General features: G+C 40.0%; 1 protein-coding gene across 2 annotated transcripts in view; it reads left to right on the top strand.

The window, feature by feature from the left end:
• tsnare1 (t-SNARE domain containing 1) overlaps positions 1-19970 on the top strand; it is a 188632-nt gene that overhangs the window by 115657 nt on the left and 53005 nt on the right. For both annotated transcript variants that reach the window (XM_022750926.1, XM_022750919.1), the window contains exon 10: positions 6398-6480. In XM_022750926.1, the coding sequence (XP_022606647.1) occupies positions 6398-6480 (83 nt within the window). The remainder of the gene's footprint in view (positions 1-6397; positions 6481-19970) is intronic.

Below are 19970 nucleotides of genomic sequence, written 5' to 3'. Positions count from 1 at the left end.
TTTCATTTTTAGTTCGGATCCTTCAAATAAAAAGGTTCTTTAAAAAAAAAAAAAAAAAATACATGGTGCTGAGACACATATGTACACTTTTCACAATTTGTGTAAAGGTTTTGTTTGAAATACTTAATACTTCTTATAGCGAACTTCACCAAACTTGAACAACCCACATAAATACGGTGTGTATTTTGAGAATACCTTCCATTGTAGCTTGTAGCTTAACATACAGAATCAAGGAAAGATCCAGGAACCTACTGGTAAAAACTGAGGTAACCCAGAGGAATGTCACTCATCTCACTTCCTCAGTCAGATATAAGGTGTGTCCCTTCACCTACGTCGTAGACCGCGAAGGCTGAACTGAAATGAGACGGTCTGGTTCACAGAGGATTTTTTCTCTTTGTGTCACCAGCTGTTCCAGCCCTTACTGCTGCGTTGCGGCACCAGAGATGGACACAAACCATACAGAGCTAGAGATTTCACTTAAAGCGCATTACCTAACAAACTTATTTTTACCCTTACAGTTGTACCGTAAGCTGTTGAACTGAGCTGAAACACAGTACTTACATTTCACAGTGTAATCCTCAGGCTCTCTGTCAGTGTTGTTAGCTTTCATTACTGGTGTGCAATGAATCTTGGAATAAGTTGGGCCATGAAGGATCCACCTGTTGGACACATTTGAAGGAGCCTTTGAAATGAGACTATGAGTCTAGTGGCGCTGCTGTGACTCAGTTGGTCTTTAAATGCAGCCTCTGAAGGAGGAGACCTCTGAATTGGGACACAGCTATAGAATAAATGGAACACTTCCTTCCATAGCACTCAGCAATCTTAGTTTCTTCTGTTTGTGAATTGTGCTACATCTCGTGCTCGTTCAGGACAATCACACATGCATGAAGAGTCTTTCAGCCATTTTGTCATTTGCATGTGAAAGACTGTTGATATGGTGTTTTGGACATAGAAGGTGGAGGAACATAGTGTACTCCCACCCCAATGGATGAACAGAGAGATAGAACAGGACTGCAGAAGACTGCAGAGTTCATAGCATTATACCACAGCAGAAGTCTAATCTGATCATTACAGAGCCTCACAATAATGGACCTCTACCTATTAAAAAGAGATGCACTGAAATTGCCTTTGGCCTTTTTTGAACAAGGCTTTCTTGGTGTAGTGGCGGATATGAATAATGTGTTTGCTGTGGAGGCGTTTGTTGCAAAAGCAGCAGGTAATACAAAGAAATGAATAGGCTCAAGAAGGAAGGATTAGTGCTTTTATGGTTTATTCATGCTGGCTAAGGACACACTATATTAAAGCCTGTGAGTCAAGATACACAATCATCAAGGTTTAGCAGACAGACGTAAACTCTGGCACAACGTACAAAAGAGGTGTTAAAAACATATTCATTTGTGCACATAAAAAGAAAACATTGTCTTGTTTTTTGGTGATTAAAATCCGGGATTGGATGCTAGAGGCTTGTTTCTATTGGATGTTATCATCTACTACAGATCTGTGTTTGTTTGGCCTGTTTGGAACGTATGAATGAATTTGTTCAGAAGGAGATACCAGAAATCTCAATGGGTCCTTATAAGGGTTTCTCCCCTTTGAGACTTGAATGAATCAAACTCAGTTTGGCCTGAGGGTGGTGCCAGAGTGAAGCTCATAGAGTGAAAAGGTTCATCCTTTTGAGAGCATGAATTTTCTCAGTTTGTTGGAAATGTCTGTATTAGATTTTTTTGTCCTGATGGTCAAGTTTTAAAGTCAAAGTGTTGCCATGATAGGACTCATCTTCTGGGGACCATGAATAACCACAACAAAAAAGGCAGAGAAGAAGAAGACTGCAAGCTAATAAACATGACTGTAAAAATGCAGGTTTCAAAATCTTAAAACGTTGAGCCTTGCAAAGCTTGTATGAGGATGGAAATTCAATCAAGTCATTTGTTAGACCTCAAGGATACACACAGGTAACCTTTAATATTTGTTCTTAAGACTACTGCCACGCTAACAGTTTTATTAGGCTGTGCTTAGGGTTGGTGGTACTTCAAGCTAAATGCTAATGTGAGCAGGCTAACATGGATTATTATTGAAATATTTTTGTTTAACCTGTTTAGCATGCTAACATTTGCTAATTAGCACTAAACACACCATACAACTGAGGCTGACCATGGAAAAGAAACATCTGTTTAGGTGTTTGGTCCTGACCAAAGTGTCGGACAAATTCAAATTTTAAATGGATAATGGTTGAGATTTTTAAGTCAGGACCGAAGTGGAGGACTGACAACCAACCAACACTGCCATCCCAAGAGCCACACATAAACAAAGCTGTGTGTTTCATTGAGCACAGAAACATTTTCATGTGTTCAAATGTTCATGATTAGATGCATTAACTGTAGCATAAATTTAATGGAAAATCTAATTTCAAATTTGTTTTCCTGAAATTTCATTCAAACATAAAAGTCATTTATTGGTGCTGTAATCGTAATGTGCATAATGCCCCCGACAAAAACAAGACTAGAGTTAAAAGGGCAACTTAACACCCTGCAGGTAGTAGATGTTAAATGTCTACCACTGCTACACTCAGTTGCATTCTGTCTAAACTTCCCAATAGTTGATTGCTGTTTTTATATGATGAGCGGTTTTGGAGTGGGAGGTGAACGTGACACTCGTCTCGTAGGATAGGATAGAGTGTCTCAGGATATGATTGGTTAGATAGAATTATGATTTTTTTTTTCTGGAAAAACAAAAATAGTGATCTGTAAAAAAAAACATAGATAGATAGATATCTACTTTATTTATCTAGGGGAAATTCATGTGTCCATTAGCTCATTGCTGATAATAATAATAATAATAAAAACAGTTAATAATTAATAAACAATAATAATTATATTAGTCGACTTCCTTTGGCTCAGGTGTTGTATATCCTTATGGCAGTGGGAACAAAGGATCTCCTGAACCTCTCTGTTCTGCAGCGCAGTTAGATGAGATGTTTGCTGCAGCTGCAGCTGCTTCTCCTGCCAGAATGTTGTGGAGAGGATGGTTGGTATTGTCCAAGATGGCCTCCATCTTATGACATCATAGTTAGGTTTTGTTGCTAGGTGGCATCTAGTGGTTGTTGTAATTATGACAGGAGCAAAGGGAAAAGTGCTGTGATGTGATATAAAGAGAGACAAAGTCCACGTCAGGAGGAGGTTGTGGTGGATGGATGAATATGACACAGGGGCGCAGTGTTCAATTCCCATGTGAAACAAGTTGTTTATATTGTTTCTATTATCCATGACGTTTCAACAAGTTAACCACGTTGTTATTGTAACCATGACAACAAAAATCATCTAATCCAAAAGGAATTACTTATTTTAATCCAAACCACGATACAAAAACACCTTACACTGTTGTGTACTATCTGCATGTTTGTTATTGTAACAATGAAGACCGAGGTCCAGTATGCTTGCCGGGGTAAGGGAACTATTTCAGCAGACACTCCTATGGGTCGTATCAGAGGATTGAAAAAACAACCTGTACGGTTGCTCAGAGTGGAGGAGTTGTTGGACTATATTAAGAAAAAGTGGATTTAGAGAGAGGTTACCCTTAAAAGACGAATATCAATCAATCACTCATGAAAAACAACAGAGGCAGAAAAAGACTGAATCCTATTTCAGCAGCTGGTGAATATAAACATGTATTCCTGTCTTCTCTAACTCACCAAAAGAAAAAAATGCATCTAGTCAATCAGCACAATTCATTAACCCAACCTCTTGATCTTGTTAGGTTCAAAAGTTAATTCTCTACAAGCTCAACTGGTGCAGTAATTATCAGAGGCCATCGCTACATGAAACTGTGAGAAGTCTTTGCCCACATCTCTGTACACTCTCAACACCAAAACAATCAATAGCACTCTCTTATCAGCCAGTTGTAAATATCTGTATAAGTGAGCGCAAATATTTTGGACCATTCAGTTCATTAAACAACTTCTGTCTCGTCCCATTAACTTCTGTGTATCGACAAGCTTTAAAGGAGGGCCTGCTGTTTTAACGGTGGAAGCTATTAGACCAGAAGTCCTTGGTAACGCAGAGGGGTGGGCTGTCACATAATGTGCTGTCAAGGCAGAGTAACAGTATGAACAAAAGGCAGTCCTTCTATTGAACTAAGGATGACTAAGCAATGTGGGATACACAAGTATGATAAAAGAGTTCATTTAGTCTTGGAGGGCTAAATATTATCTAGCTATTAAAACTGCAACATTACCATTTGAATACAATAAATGTAGTTCATTCAGATAACTCTAAAGTTCTAGCCGGGCAAGGTCAGGCTGTATCTTGCGACCTCAGTTTTGGCTACAACGTGAGAACCCGATCAATTTCATGTCTGCATGTTAAGTGCACAGCGGGTTAGCCTAGCTTAGCATGAAGTCTGGAAATAACTCGAACAACTAGAATAACTAGAAACTACTAGCTCGTCCAAAGTTAAAGAAGCAACAAGCTACCAACCTATGGTGTCGACAGGAATGATATTATAGGCAAAATCACAACACCTGATGCAGGACATGGCAATGTAGCCTTTCACACCGTGGTAACCATTCATGTAAGACAACAACCACTCACAGCTGGCAGACAGTAACCTCCTAGCATCAGTGTTACACTATGTGTACAGATACACGTGTACATAAAGTTCAGTGTGTGTTAGCATTGACGCTGTGAGTAATATCACTGTCCACTATGTCATGTAGGGGGACCAGGGCCTGTAGGATATCAGTCATCTTGGGAAATGTGTCACTAGGGCTTAACCTCATGTCCAGTTCAAGTCCTAGGCTGCTTACAGTCAACTGCTAATGAAAAGTAACAAAGTAATGAATTAGTATCCAGGTGTATCTCTACTTCCTGTCTTAGAGAGATGGCAATAGCTTTGAGAATGGCAGCTGAATGTGAGCTTTTTCTGTGTTGTCATGCAGACTTAAGCAGCAGGATTAGCCAATATTTACACTTGAGGCTACCTGGAACCAGGTAGCTTGAGAAGCTCCTGTTCCTCGGCTCTGAGCAGTGTAGCAGCTCAGTGACAGGATGTCCTGACCTGATAGTTTTACTAAAAACAGAATCATTATTGAGTGGAAACAAGACCCAGACACATAAATAATTTATTTTCAGTATGTCACATTATCTGGAGAATATTTAAAGGTCCCTGAAATCCTCCGGCTGCATTTGGTGTGGAGCTGTACACGGCAGCCTTAAGTCTGGTTGGTTCCACTGCAAACAGCTGGACCATCTGGTGGCAACAGGGTGACCATCCACAGTGTCGCAGTGTCCAGGTCCTATACAGGAGTAGCGGAGCCCCTGCTTGCTACAGTGCCAGTGTGCATGGAGGCCAGCCAGTAGAGCATCAGTGGCAGAATCGCAGACCATCAGGGACACTGGTGAGGTGCTCAGGCAGCTGTGGAGTGGGATTTGGAGAGTCGATTAGCAGGAGATGGACTGAAAACCACGTAGGGTAGACTGCGCCTTCTCCAAGTGTAAACCATAAAACAACACGAAAAGTAAGCGATCAGTAAAGAAGTTAAAAAGATTAGAAACTGAAGAGGTCCTTAATAAAGATCCAATAAGAATACAACAGATTTCAGGGAAACACATGGAGAAACTAAATCCTGCAGGGTTGGATGGTGGGTCCAGGTGGGCCATGCTGGAACCGTAGTTGGCGGTGGTGGCTGCTTTGTTGTGACATCACAAAGTTCCAGACGTTCTGACGGCTGGTTTTAAGGCTCAGTTTCTGAATACAGAATGATGCTGCATTGATGCTTTAACAGTATTAATATAGAACCTAGACCTGCTTTATAATCAAACAACACATGGACATCTACCTTTAGACTGTATGGAGCTTTAAAAATACACTGATTTTCATTGTTTGTGCTTGAAGACTGGATGGGCCTGAGCTCAAAGTGGGTGGACACAGGCCCACCAAGGCTGTTCGTATGCTACCAACACCACTAATATTAATTGAAACAGACACATAAAAATGGTGGTGTCGGGGGAGAGGTGGGGTGGGGTGGTGGGGGTTCCTTAGCAACCAAAAGCTGGGTTCAGTGACTGCAGTGTTGCCAGGTTTGGTTCCACTGTGCCCGGACAAAGGCCTTTACGGCCTGTGCTCATCTGGCAGAGTGCTGGACAGATGTTTGTGAAGAAATGGTTCCAGAAGGTTAATCTAACCCTGCATTTACAACCTGGAGGCATAGAGTTTGAAAGATGTGTATTTACCAGGCAGGGAGTATCTAATGACAGATGCAATCACGTTGCATTATGGGAAGATTAGTGTTATTTCATTAACTCTTTTTTTTTTTTTTTTTTGCTAATTCTTTTGAAAGCAGTGTTGTCATAATGCTGGAGGGAAAATGACCCATTAACAAATTTGCTCTTTGTTTTCTCAGACAGCATCGAAGATTACATCCAGACCGCATCGTCCAATGTGGAGTCAGCCAATCAGGAGCTTGCAAAGGCCAACCAGTACCAGGTACTCTGAACCTTCCCGTGCTGCAGTGTGCTCCACGTTTTTGCATCAACTCTGCTCTGTTTTAATTTTGTGTACTTAACTGAGCTTTTACATTGTAATGCACTCACAAGAAGCTTAGCTTGATCAGCCATGCAAACAGGGACTTTGCTAACTAGATTACACAGCTTTATCACATCCCCCACTAGCATAATAACAGAGATGATGTAATTTCATGTCATACTTTACTAGCTTTTGCCTTCAGTTAAATTAATTGTATTTAGAGAGAGAAAATATAAAATGCTTGCCTGGAATCTTATAAAAAAAACAAAACCACATATATTCCACATTCATTCCTATTCCATGGGCAAGTGTTATTTCTACTGAGATAATGATTATACATTTGCAATTTTATCCTACACGTGTATTGACTTAGAGAGAAAAATGCATTAATGGACAAAAGCTGCAGACAGAAATTATATAGATTTTCTTTTTTTCTGTGGTTTTTGGGATGGCTCGAGTTTCCACTTCACAGCACATATTGGAGAGACGTTTTATGAGATACCCAAGGGTCTGCTTTCGCTCTTTCTTTTCAAGGAAATATATGTGTCTCCCGCTGTTCTGTCAGGGACTATCTCAGTAGGCCAGAGTCAGTGTGGCTTTGTGCTGTGTAGGCCTCTGGCTATGGTAAATAATGTATTGACTTAAGTGTCACCGGGTTAATAAAGGATATACCTTCTTTTACATGGGTTACATGGCTTTGAAGCTGCAGTGGCTTTTGACAGCAATGGAAAATATATGGTTTGTGATTTTTGACATTTAGACCTTCAGTGATATCTCTCTATTAAATAAACTGCCAATAAAAGGGAGGAAGTGAGATTGGCATGGAAATTTGATAACAGAATTATACTTTCTTTGAAAGATGGCCAGAGAGTCATAGACTCCACTTTATTTTTTCTAAATTTACATGGATTTTTGACATCACATCAGGAGCTATTCAATATGAAAACGATTTCTGGGCAGTTTCCAGAGTCTGTCATGACTGCAGTGATTTCTGTCCCCACATGCTGCTGCTCTACTAGTGAGTGAACAAACGAGCGAACGGCAACAGCTTTCCCATTAATTGTCATTTCATTATCTCAAGGAGAGCTGAGCCGTGACCGAGCTCACACTGAGCAATTTAGCTCTCCGCCAATCCAGACAGCCGCTGTCGCTGCAGAGGCAGAGTGGTTGAATGGAAGAAAAACAACAAAGCAGAAGACAGACAGACAGACAGACAGACAGAGAGAGAGACAGACAGAATGATGGATGTGGAGAGAGGCGATTCCAAATTCGACACAGTCCTGTGTTATCATCAAACCTGATTCCTCTGTTCTGTTCAGAGCAGTGGAAAAGTTACAGACCTTATATATTTTACATACAGGACATGTAAAGAAGTCAGTCGCCCACTCACCGCTGCTCACCACGAGTCGTTCTGTTTCAGAGATGTTCTGACAGTTGTGAAGACCCGAACCCTGACATCAACTGTGATGTCATCAGTGATATTCTGTTAATGGAGCCCTTTGCTCCCATCAGGCTACATTCTGAATGAGCACTGCACTGTGACTAGTAATAATAATGTCATGTGATTGAGCTATTAAATTAAACAACACCTTTGGGCTTCAAAATAAAGAGAATTAAAATATCAATGTCTATTCTCACAGAACATCATCTCAACGTTCCCAGTTGAGAACCAGACACAGCCCTTATGTTCCATCTCTACAGACAGGCACTTCACAGTCAGATAACTGATTATCAATTATAAATATACAGGTTTCGTCCTCAGTATAGTCTTACTCAAATTTTCCGGGAAAGACTTGGAAAAGGAAAGGCTGTCTGGAGACTTCATGTGGCAATATTAAACTACATAAATTAAATAGCTTTACACTTATCAAACAGCAGAATAAAGCAGCACTAAGGGAGATGACGCAGAGCTGTGTGAACAATATAAAGTCCACAAACACACATACTACAGCAAAAACAGCAACTTCTCATATAGCAAAATGTAACAAGATAAAAACATTTTAAGTAAAAGTAAAATTACTGATATTTAAAAATCCTGAAATAAAAAATAAAAGTATTGAAATAAACTTTGTTTCTGTAACAGAAGTAAATGTGATTCATCACTTCAACCCAGCACTGTCAAACTGTTTCACCTGTTACTTTCAACTGCTTAAAACCTTACCTTTTCATACTGACAGTTTGACTTGCTTTTATCTATTTTTATTGTCGGCACACAACAAACAACTTTTCAAATGACAACTCAACTGCTTTCAGCTGCTACACTTCCGTTGACATCATTGTTGCTATCAGTGCTTACGTAGCAGCTGACGCTACAACACTTGAACTGTCTCCATCTCTTCCACTTCAGCTGAAATTTCTACTGCTTTCATTCACTTCACAGCTGACAAACTGACATTTCGGCTGCTTTCATCTCTGACGTTTCAACTGATATTTTAACTGCTTTCACTTTCCCTGACCTTACATCTCCACTTCAAATTCAACTGAATCTGATTTTGTCTGTGACATTTCAAAAGCTCCGGTTTATTTTCAGCTTTTCAAATGAAAGCTCACTTCATTTGCTTTCACTGCTTGAACATCACTTGACACTGAACGAACTGAATTTCAGTGTTCAGTGGAAAATTAAACTACTTTCAGCTCTAATGTTTCAACTGACATTTTTGACGCAGTCATTGCTTTTTCAGCAAAGTGACACTTCACAGCTGAAGGTGCACTGCAACACTTCAACTGCACTTTCAGCTTCTTATAGCATTAACACGTCAAGTGACAGTTCCACTGCTTTCATCTCTTGAATGAATGAACTGAGAGTTCATCTGCTTTTAGGAACACACACTTCAGCTCCTCACTGTAACTGCTTCAACTTTAACTACAGCTCTCAGAAACCATTTCATAAGCAAAACACAAAACTAATTTACAGTGTTTACAACTGCAATTTTCAGCACAAGTGAACTTCACATCACTTTCTGCACATTTTCCCCCAATCTTCAGCCTGACATATTTGTCTCTGCCACCGGAATTTAAATGAAAGTTGTGTGGGTTTGAAAACACGTGATGGCATAAGAAAGTGTTAGTGTTAAAACAGTTATATTACGTTATATATATATATATTTTTTTTTTTTTGGCAGTCATGCACATAAACAGGGATATAGTGAAATAAAAATCTCTCGAACTTGATGAAGCCAAGATCATTTCTGTATAAAGTGTGTTTGGATTGGCTGACTGAAGGTGCAGACCTGAGGGTTACATTCAAAGTCAGCCTGAAACTCTGAAGTTTAGACCCCGAGATCTGGCTCAGGTTCAGTCTGGTGTCTGTTTTTGGTTGCAGGATCTGCACCTAAGACCTCTAAATCTCTTTTAATTTCCGCTGGGGGGGCTACCAGTCAGTAGCTTGTATTTACCCAATATAAAGTGAATGTACCGTGACGCTAATGGCACTATTGTGATCACATAAAAATTCAACAGAACCAAGAGAGGGGGAGGAAGAGGGGAGGAGGAGATTGAACACTGCAGCACCGATGTAGCCTTGAACATTGGTCTACATGCACCGCTGCATCTCTGCCAATGGTCAATTAAGAGCGGATGTCATTTTCTCCTCTGCCCCGCCTTGTCTACTCACTTTACACTGAAAATAAATTGAATCTATAATCCTTTATCTGGAGGCAGATTGCTCTCTGCTGCTGCAGGTTCCTCTCGTTGCCGTGATGTTTTATCACCTCATCTGTGTTCAGCGGAACACAATGAACTCTGATTGTTGATTGCTGCACAAGATGGTTTATAATTACCAATAAAATGGAGATGTTCTGGCAATTTAGTGAGGAAACACTGTAGCTTTTTCACGTGTAGAAAAAAACTGCAAAATAACTGAATTCGTTATTGATTTTTTGGGGGGTTGGGGCGAGGGGGGGGGGTTCCATGCTTATGTCATTGTTAAAACTTAAAAGTCCATCCTTCTTCAGAAGTGAAAATTGATCTCCTCGTGAGCCACTACATCCTTCTGAGTTGTGCAAAAAATCAATTTAACACAGTTCTTCTCTGGCTAAATTGAGGATAATATGGAGCGCCGGCAATTGTGATTGTGGAAGGAACAAAGGAAGACGGAGGGGAGGAAGAAGAAGACAAAAAGGGAAGATGGCTCGTAAATGAATGGGCAGATGGATGAATGGACCCATCCGCACACAGACACTTACAAATTGTTGCCCTTCTGACAAATAAGATAATGAAATAGAATAACCTAATCACAGTGGTGAAGCTCTGAATGATCACTGCTCTCCGACTGGTGGGAGGGGGGCTCATGCCATTGCAGGGAAGATTGCAGATTGCACGGAAGCTGGCTCTCTGCTCAATCACTCTCCCCCAAGTCCCTCTGGACCCTTTATGCTACTTTGAAGGATATGGAGTGGAAATAACAATGTTTGAAGTTGGCCAGGTTGATGTCAGTGACGCTGCTCTGGCTCCCTCCCCATCAGCCACAGTTGGGCTGAGCCTTCTGAAGAGCAGAGAGGAAACCTGGCGTCAAATATTACATGGACATCTTCCTTTGATTTTTCTTCATTCAGATTTTTAGTTGGATTAAAAACAATATTAACTGTCAAACAATAACGATAATAAATTATGCAAAACTGTCAGATGGAATGATCAACATAAAATTTATAACATACCATCAGGGATGATGAGAGATAAACACGAACAGGGTTAATTAACAGGGTTTATCCTCTCGGGAGTGTGAATGTGTGAAGTAATCTTCAAATCAAATTGAGATGTGTGCACAGCTGATGTTTTGGTCTGAGGATGCAGTTAGAGGAAAAAGCCAGGAGGTCAAGCGTCTACTTGTGTGACATATTTCCTGAGCTCAGTAGGACACAGTTGATTAACAGGGACTTCCTTTCACTCCTGTGAATACATAACAATGAAATACAATTAATAAATATGTCACATGATATTTAGAATGACAAAAAATGTTTAAGGACGGGACGTAACATCTTTGATAAAATAATGTGATATTCAATATTTACCTCGACAGGTCTGCAGTAACTTTGTAGCAGCTGGAGATGAATGATAACATTCACATGGTTTCCGACGTCATGAACCTTTTCATGTCTGGTTAATGTCGGTCCTAAAGCAGCCTGTAGGAACAATACTACCAGCACCTGGTAGACCGTGGTGAATTGTGGGATACATTTGAGTCTGAATATCAATCAAGTTCGGGTTCAGTGAACGGTGTGATGGTATTTTTTTTTTCAACATGTGATGAACTTGGCTTCTACCTGGTGTCACATCAAGTGCTCAAGACCAGTAGACCAGTGTAGGAACTGGGAACTAGAATTCATACTATGGGAACCATGAATGTATATCCAGAGTAGAACGTATGGCTACCAGTTGGTTTTGAGCCAAGTTTTGACGACAGACAGACTTTCTCTACGGTCAGCTGTTTTACATATTTTTGAAATAAAGCAAAGGTGAAAATGTGGGAAGGGACAAAGAATAAGGTAGATTATAAAAACACAGTGGAAACAGTGTGTAGAGGTTTTCTCTCTATCTGACAGTGTGAAATGAGCAGAGCAGTGTTAACTTAGTGTTTGTCATTTGTGGCTGTTGGTGCTGCTCACTGATAACTGAAGACTGACCTCTGTAATTTAAATGACAAAATACCTTCATGTTCCATAAGGTTTGGTGTGGAACTAAAACAGCTTGGTCAGGGTTCATTGTGGTTTGGGTAAAAATTACTACTTTATCCAGTTTAAGACATCTTTGTCGTCATGGTTACAGAGATGACCATTTGGTTACAGTTAGGGAACCACCATGGTCATGGTTACAAAAAAAAAAAAATAAAACAAAAAAAAAAAAAGATTTACATTTACTTTCAGTAGGAAGTGGGAAACAAACAGCAGTCTGTGTCGCTGTATAATAATGTCACATTATGTCTTCCTCTGTTCCAAACAAACAAGACACATAATTCCTACCACCCATACTGAGCTCTGTCACTTTAACTTTAATATATGGTGTTTTTGGGCATTTGCTGAAACAACATTTACTCTCATCTTTCTTAGGAGGACAGCGTCTAATTATAAGTAATGATTGTAGGTTATGGTGAATGCTAACAGTGAGTAACAGTCGGCTGGAAAGCATTATAGAACCTATCTATAGCTGACATTAGAGACCATAATGTACTGGTCATTCCAGACCAAGTAAGGCTGAAACAGTAAAACCCATAAATGTATTGAACTACTCATAAACTCAACTTTATATACATACATACAGTCTCGGGTTAAAGAAGAGTGTAGGTGTGGCATCAGAACATTCTAACAAAAACTTGAACTTGATCTTCTCATAGAAAAAAAAAAAAGATTCCCAACTAGTAAAGGTTTTGCATAAAATGATAAAATTCCTTGAGATTGTTAACTGATGAATTGTCTTTCATTAAAGGTCAAGAGTCTGAGGACAGGGTCTTCAGGTTTTAGAGAAGAAAAATACGAACAAAACCATACCGAACTACATATAGAAAGCAGTGTTTAAATGACTTGTTTGTGTGGGTCTTTCAGTGACTATTTAACTGTCTCCCAGGAATATTATTCATGCATCATAACACCGGTGTGTTTTTGTCCATATTCTCCGTGTGTGTCTGCATCTTTGTGTGCATGTTGTGCTGATACCTTGTTGGTCTGGTTTTTAGCAAAGTCATGAGCCAGTCACTGACTGACACTTTGAAATAAGCTGTTTGAACATGTGCTGGAGCTGGTGCTCAATGATCCTGACAGCTCCCCACAGACACTGTTTATCTCTGTCATTTCAGTGTCAGAAAAAAGAACATTTGACCACTTTATAGCAGTAAAATTAGCCATTGTCATGCAGGTAAATGTCGACTTTCTGTCAGTGATTACTCTGCAACAGAAGTGAAAATGTATTCGGCTCATCAATGCTTTTCCAGTTGTTGTTTTAAATATCTGACAGACATGGAAAAGTCCTCCTCTGGACGCAAACTGATGTGTCTTTATTTTCCAGAACAAAAACTGGATATTTACGGTGAGCGCACTGATGACAAAGTGCCACCTACAGAAACCTGATTAATGGAAAATCCCAAATCAGAAACCCAAAAAAAAGGAAAGCCAGGAGCAGTCTTGCTGTTTGACTGACAAGTGATCTGTGGATAGTGCAACGCAACATTAGGAATCAGGTCGAAGCAACAAGCTGGAAAGAAAACCACAACGGTGACGGAACAGCAGCAACTAAAAAATTTATTGAAAGGTTATGGTTGTTCTTTATGAAGTACACATAGTATGGATTCATCTCGTGTTTCTATTGAGTGTACTGTATGTGCATCAGCACCCCCCCCCCCCGCCCGCCTCCTCCCAAAATTAATTTCTACCTCAGATCCTGACTTTGCTGTTGGCAATTCTGGAAGCAAATGTCTGCCGGGTTGAAAGCCACAGCAGACTGTGAGAGCAGCAGTACAAAGCCAGGTTACACCACACTGCTGGTGATTCTCTCTGTTTGACTCACACACACACACACACACACACACACACACACACACACAGACACACACAATGTGAAAGGCACTATAAAGCAAGGCTTACCCCTATTGAATCCGGGCTGATTGTACACACCACACTTTGCTCTGAGCTCAGTTCACCTTTCTTGTTGAAGGTTAACGCTCAATAGCAGCAATGAAGATGCCTTTGTGAGTTAAAAAAGCTTTAGTCCGTCTTTATTGTAGTATGGAAGAGCTCGGGTGAATGAACCACATCAGCCTAAATGGCCTTGTTGTCTTTTTAGACAATGACATCTTCAGCAGGGGTTTTTGTTAAAGCTTGTTTTATTTTGGTTAGTAGATTGATTTAACAAGGAAATTACCAATAACCATTATTTGACCATTAATGTGCCTATTTACACAGAACAAGCATGACATGAAATTTAAACTAATCATGTAAGGTTGGCACAGACATTCATAAGCATTATTGTCAGAGTTACTGCCGAGAGATTTCTGGCTGGATCTTGATATTATATCTCTATGGGGCAAATATCTGGTACCAGTTTGTAGCCTGGTTCTAAACCTCAGAATCATCATCCACATGTCTGATTTGTTCACCAATTAAATGGGTTCATTGTGAGAGCTATTTCCACCCGACACTCGACCAATCAGAGCTTTGTAAGGAGGATTAAGAATAAAGATGCAACCTTTCTATACAGCTAGCTACAAAAATGAAAAAACACGGATAAAATAAATGGACACAAAGAACATGGACAAGACTGATGCAGCTGTACAGGTAGTTGCATGACTTTTATGACAGTCTACATGGCGTCTGTGCAAGCAGCTCATTAAGACCCATGATGTGACCCATAATAATAAGCTGACCTCTAGTGGTTGTACTGATTATGACGACAGCAACAGCAGAATATCAGGTGACGTAGTATAAAGGGCAACAAAGTCCTTAGTGGGAGGAGGTTGGGGTGGATGGATAGGACATCACAACACTTTGCTACAACAGACAGATGTTTGTTTCCCATTTGAAACATATAATAATTCATATTTAACCATGACTGCTCCACAACCTTACCTGCACGTTTGTTATTGTAATCATGATGATGAAAGTTGTCTAATCTTAATAAAACACTCATTTTGACGCAAACCGGGATCTTTCTGTAAACCTAGCCAAGTCGTGTTTACTGTTGTAGCCATGGTGACGAATGTTTCTTAAACCTGCTGCTATAGGTCGTATCAGAGGGTAAGGTAGACAGATAAGGTCAATGAGATCGGAGGACGTGCTGTGATTTACAGAAAACGCTGTGATATCAGGCTAACAGGCTGAAAAGGTACGCTTCAACTGATGTTTTTCTTTGGTTGATGTCTGTCGCTTCTGTGAACATAGCTCTAGGACCGCTGTCAGCTGATGCGCTCTCACAGCTTCCAGTGTGGCCCATCACATTTATCTCATTTCAGTTTACCTGGTGGGCGTCTCTTATCAAGGTCTGTGAATGACTCCTTGTTGATGATTGGCTCTGGTCTGTTTTGGTCACACAGACTTTTTGTTCAGCTGTTATGGAAACACGATTGTGCCTTTTATTCCTTTACTATTCAATGGTTGACAGTCTAGAGCTCTACAAATATTAAAATAGATACAAGATGTATGCTGTCATGGTAAAAGTGTCATTATTCCATCCATGTCAACTCACTGTATGTGTAGGCTACATTTCAAAGTATTGACACAATGTGAGGTGTGAAGAATCTGCTGGTTTACCTGCTTTCCAATGTGTTTGCTGTAAATTTCTCCACAGTGCTAACAACAGTGTAAGAGTACAACTAAGCAATGTTGGCATAGCAGCCACATGCTCTTTTTTCCAGAGCTGTCTGCTGTGTTTCATGGTCTTTATCTGCAAATATTGTTGGTGCAGTTGTCATCCTGGGATCTAAGCACAGATCAAATGATAACAAGGGTTTCTAGTATATATATATATATAGTATATATTTATATATATGTATTTAAATTCACAAATAACTTTTCTGTGATTTTGATGCAGAGGTCAGAGCAACAACTGACTGATGAGCTATTTTAAATAAAAGGCAGAATATGCTGATGCTGGTCAGTGTTTTTGTTCCACTATTGACAAAGGCTGTCACAGGGCTTCCTCCCTGGATGCCAGGATTGTCCATGAAGTCTGTGTTTATTTGCTGCTCCTCTTAAATATCATAATCAGAGTGACTGCATGGGACTCTGAGTTTTATGTAAATTGCATATAAGCCGATTACAAGTGAGGCAGTTCCGCTGTAAACATTATTTATTTTATGAACTTCCAATTTTCCCGACCAGATGCGATAAAGGGAGAATAATATTATGGCCATTATCATTGCATTGCATTATTGTTGTATTATGAGGATATTTCTCATGTCACACAAGGTAAGTAGTTTTTCTCCCAGAGACACAATACGTTTGTCTTCCATGTAAGGGAGGTGGAGATGAGATAGATAGTTGGTTTGTGTGACAGTGCTATCATCTTTAATGGTTATAATGCAGTTTTTCTCCCCTGGAGAGAAAGGTCTTTTTGAAATAGTTTATGGTTGTGGAGAGTTTGAGGCGGCCTCAGACATATTGAAAAATGGAAAGGTGAACAAGCCATTCATGCTCTCCTCTGTCTCATCTTTTCTTTAACTCATCTCTCTTTCTTGCTCTTGACCTGCACTGCTGACCTTTATGTGAACGAGTGGGATTTCTGGTACAAGGAAGAGGCAAAAACAACAACACAACAAACCGACAAGTTTCACAAGCTGTGAAAATAAATATTTCCTGACACTTCACCACAGAAGACCATGCTATCTTTCTAAGATAGGATGCCTATATACACCACATTTGCCCAAATGGTTGGGATATGGTCATTATGGAGAATTCATATCCAAGGAAATAATAAATGAAGACTGAGCCTCAAGTGTCTGAACAACATCAGCAAAGCTTGTTTCCAGAGGGTTTTCTTTACTTCCTCAGCCTCCTTTCCTTTCCAATGGGAAAGTGGTCTCAGACTTTTGGAGCCCAGTGTAGTTATCAAACTTAATGGGGTATTGGTCATTTTTGCCATGATCTTAAAAGCTACCAGGGTACTGAAATCCTCAATATTTATTTACAACATATTCCTGTTGGGGTGCATTCTGCAGTTTCCTAATGAGGTCACCATAGCCTTCAGCCAGGAGCAGGTATCATCAGGTGGTTCCCAGCCTGTGCCTGAGTGTTCAACCCTGAACCACAACCTTTTCCAGTTGGTGGGCCGGCAGTGGCAGCCAAACCACTGCCCATCTGCCCCTGGCTTCCAGCTCTGATCCACTGGTCTACTCCGAATCCGGAAAGAGACTCGTTCAGCCTCTCCCCCCATCCTCCGAGCCGCTTGATTCTTGCTCCTTTGGACCAGGCCCAGAGCTGATAACAGCTGATCTGACTGGGAAACCTCAGGAGCTGAGCTCCATGGGGAACAACCATGGCTGCCATCCTTTTTCCTTCCTGGACTAATGCTGGTATTGCAAGACCTTTCTCTCATGGGCTTCTTTACAACTCTCCTCCCATGGCACTGTCAGCTCAACCAGAATTATTTTCTGGCTTTCAGTTGAGCACAGTATCAGGGCACAGAGTTGTGCACCACTTCTGGAAACTGCAGCCTTCTTCCCACATCCTCCCTCATCTCCCAGGATCTGGCGTTTTGCAGCTGGTCGGGCTTAAGTCTTTTGGTTAAGAAAGGCCCGGCTCCCTTCCTGATAAAGATGACCCCTGATTTCAAAAGTGACTTGTTTGTGCTGCACAGTCCAGCTAACAATGGTAGCATTAGTTGCTTAGTACACGTTTAAAATGGTGACACTGAGAGAGAAAAATGCCTAAGAGTTGAAACAGAAGAAGAAAACACTCATGAAATGGTTTTGTATGAGGCAGGTTGTACAAGGCAGTGAATGATGAGATATTTACTGTCTCCTCCACAGTCACTGGTGTAGTTAAAACAGCTCAACAGAGAGATGGTGGAGGAGCTGGAGGAGTTTCACCCTAAGCTGCTAAAGGCTCTGAATCTTGTCTGTCTGTTTTAGCTGACAGTATTTCCTCCAGGGAGACTGGGGATGGTTGCAACAAGCCTTATTCCTCCTATCAGAAACATGCTAGAGTGATGACCCTCATACTGCACATGCTCAGTTACACCCTCCCTCGACCAGAAGACAGAAGACACATTCAACATGTTCTGGAGGAATGAAAGTGATTCATTTTTTTCATGAACAGTATTTTTGTCAAACTGTCCTGATTTTTTATTTGAATTAATCAAAACTTTCGTAGTTTGAATCTTTGTTTTCTTGACCTCTACGTCACATGGTTAGCATGTGTCAAGGTCAGTGTGTGTTACACATGATGATCTGTAATGGCTGACAGGGTGGAGATGGTTGCAACAAGTAATTGTAACTGTCCTGAAGCTGAGCAGTCAAATCACAACAGAACACACAACAGTGTGTTTTAACATATATAACAACAATATTAAAAAAACATAAAAAGCTATAAAAAGAATCAAAAGAATACAAACTGTATCAAGTAAAAGCAAATTATAGTTAACTAAAAGCAAGATCACAAAAATAGGTTTTCAGCTGTTTCTTAAAAGTATCGACAGAAGCTGCTTGTCTGATTAGTGGTGGGAGTGTGGGTTCATAAAAACAGAATGCTGCTTCACCAAACTTTTTATAGCTCATTTTTGGAACACTCAGCAAGCCTGCACTGCACGACCTAAGGGGACGGTTTGGAACATACTCAGATAAGCAGTCAGAGATGTATGAAGGTGCTAAACCATTAAGAGCTTTAAAAACAAGTAAGAGAATTTTAAAATCTATCCTCAATGACACAGGCAGCCAGTGTAATGATGCTAAAACTGGAGTGATGTGGTCACTTTTCCTGGTTCTTGTTAAAACCCTGGCTGCTGAGTTCTGTATGAGCTGCAGTTTATCAATAGTTCTTTTTGGTAGTCCTCAGTAAAGTGCATTACAGTAATCCAGGTGAGAAAAAACAAAAGCAATAAGTAATCTTTTTGGCATCCTCCAGTTTAAGGTAGGGTCTAACTCTAGTGATGTTTCTTAGATGATAAAAGGCGATCTTTGTAACATTGTTCATGTGTGAATTAAAATCAATGTACCTCAGATTTTTTTACTTCCAACTTGTTCTGTGGTAAATGAGAGTCATCTGGCGCTACAGATATATACAACTGAGTATCATCAGCATAACAGTGATAATTCAAGTGGAAGCATATATAGACAAAATAATAAGGGACAAAGAATTGACCCCTGTGGAATACCAAAAAGGCTTTCATGATTTCCAGAGACATGGTCACCAAGGCTTACAAAATATTTTCTGCCAGTTCGATACGTTTTAAACCAGTGTAGGGCTGTGCCTCGTGGACCAGTCCAAGTTTCACCGTGTCGAATGCAGCAGTTAATCCAAGAGTATCAGAATAGATGCATTTTTGCTATCTGCGTTCACTCTAAGATCATTAATTATTTTTACCAGTGCTGTTTTAGTACTATGTCCCCTTCTACAGCCAGATCGGAATTTATCATTGATTTTATTTTTACCTAGGAATTCATCCAACTGTTTCAATACTGCCTTTTCCAATATTTTACCTAGGAAAGGCAGGTTGGAAGTAGCACATTAGGTCAAGGTTGTGTTGTTGCTGTTTTGTTTTTGTGTATCTGGGAAATGCCTGTCTCAAGAGAGCAATTTACAATGTTTAAAAGATCAAAAATAAAACTAAATAAATTATAGTCATTATTATTGTATTAATAAATAATACCACCATATTATCATAGAACAATACATATTCTCAGAATACTATGCTTATTGAGACAGAAAACTAATTTTATTTTTTATGTATTCTAAATATGTTGTATGTCTATGTCTATGTCTAAATATGTAATATATTGTCAGTAAATGTGTAATATGTGATCATCTTTAAAT

Source organism: Seriola dumerili, unplaced genomic scaffold (assembly GCF_002260705.1).
Source record: "Seriola dumerili isolate Sdu_G_001 unplaced genomic scaffold, Sdu_1.0 BDQW01000016.1, whole genome shotgun sequence".
Lineage (NCBI taxonomy): Eukaryota > Metazoa > Chordata > Actinopteri > Carangiformes > Carangidae > Seriola > Seriola dumerili.
This window is presented reverse-complemented; position numbering and strand designations above follow the sequence as displayed.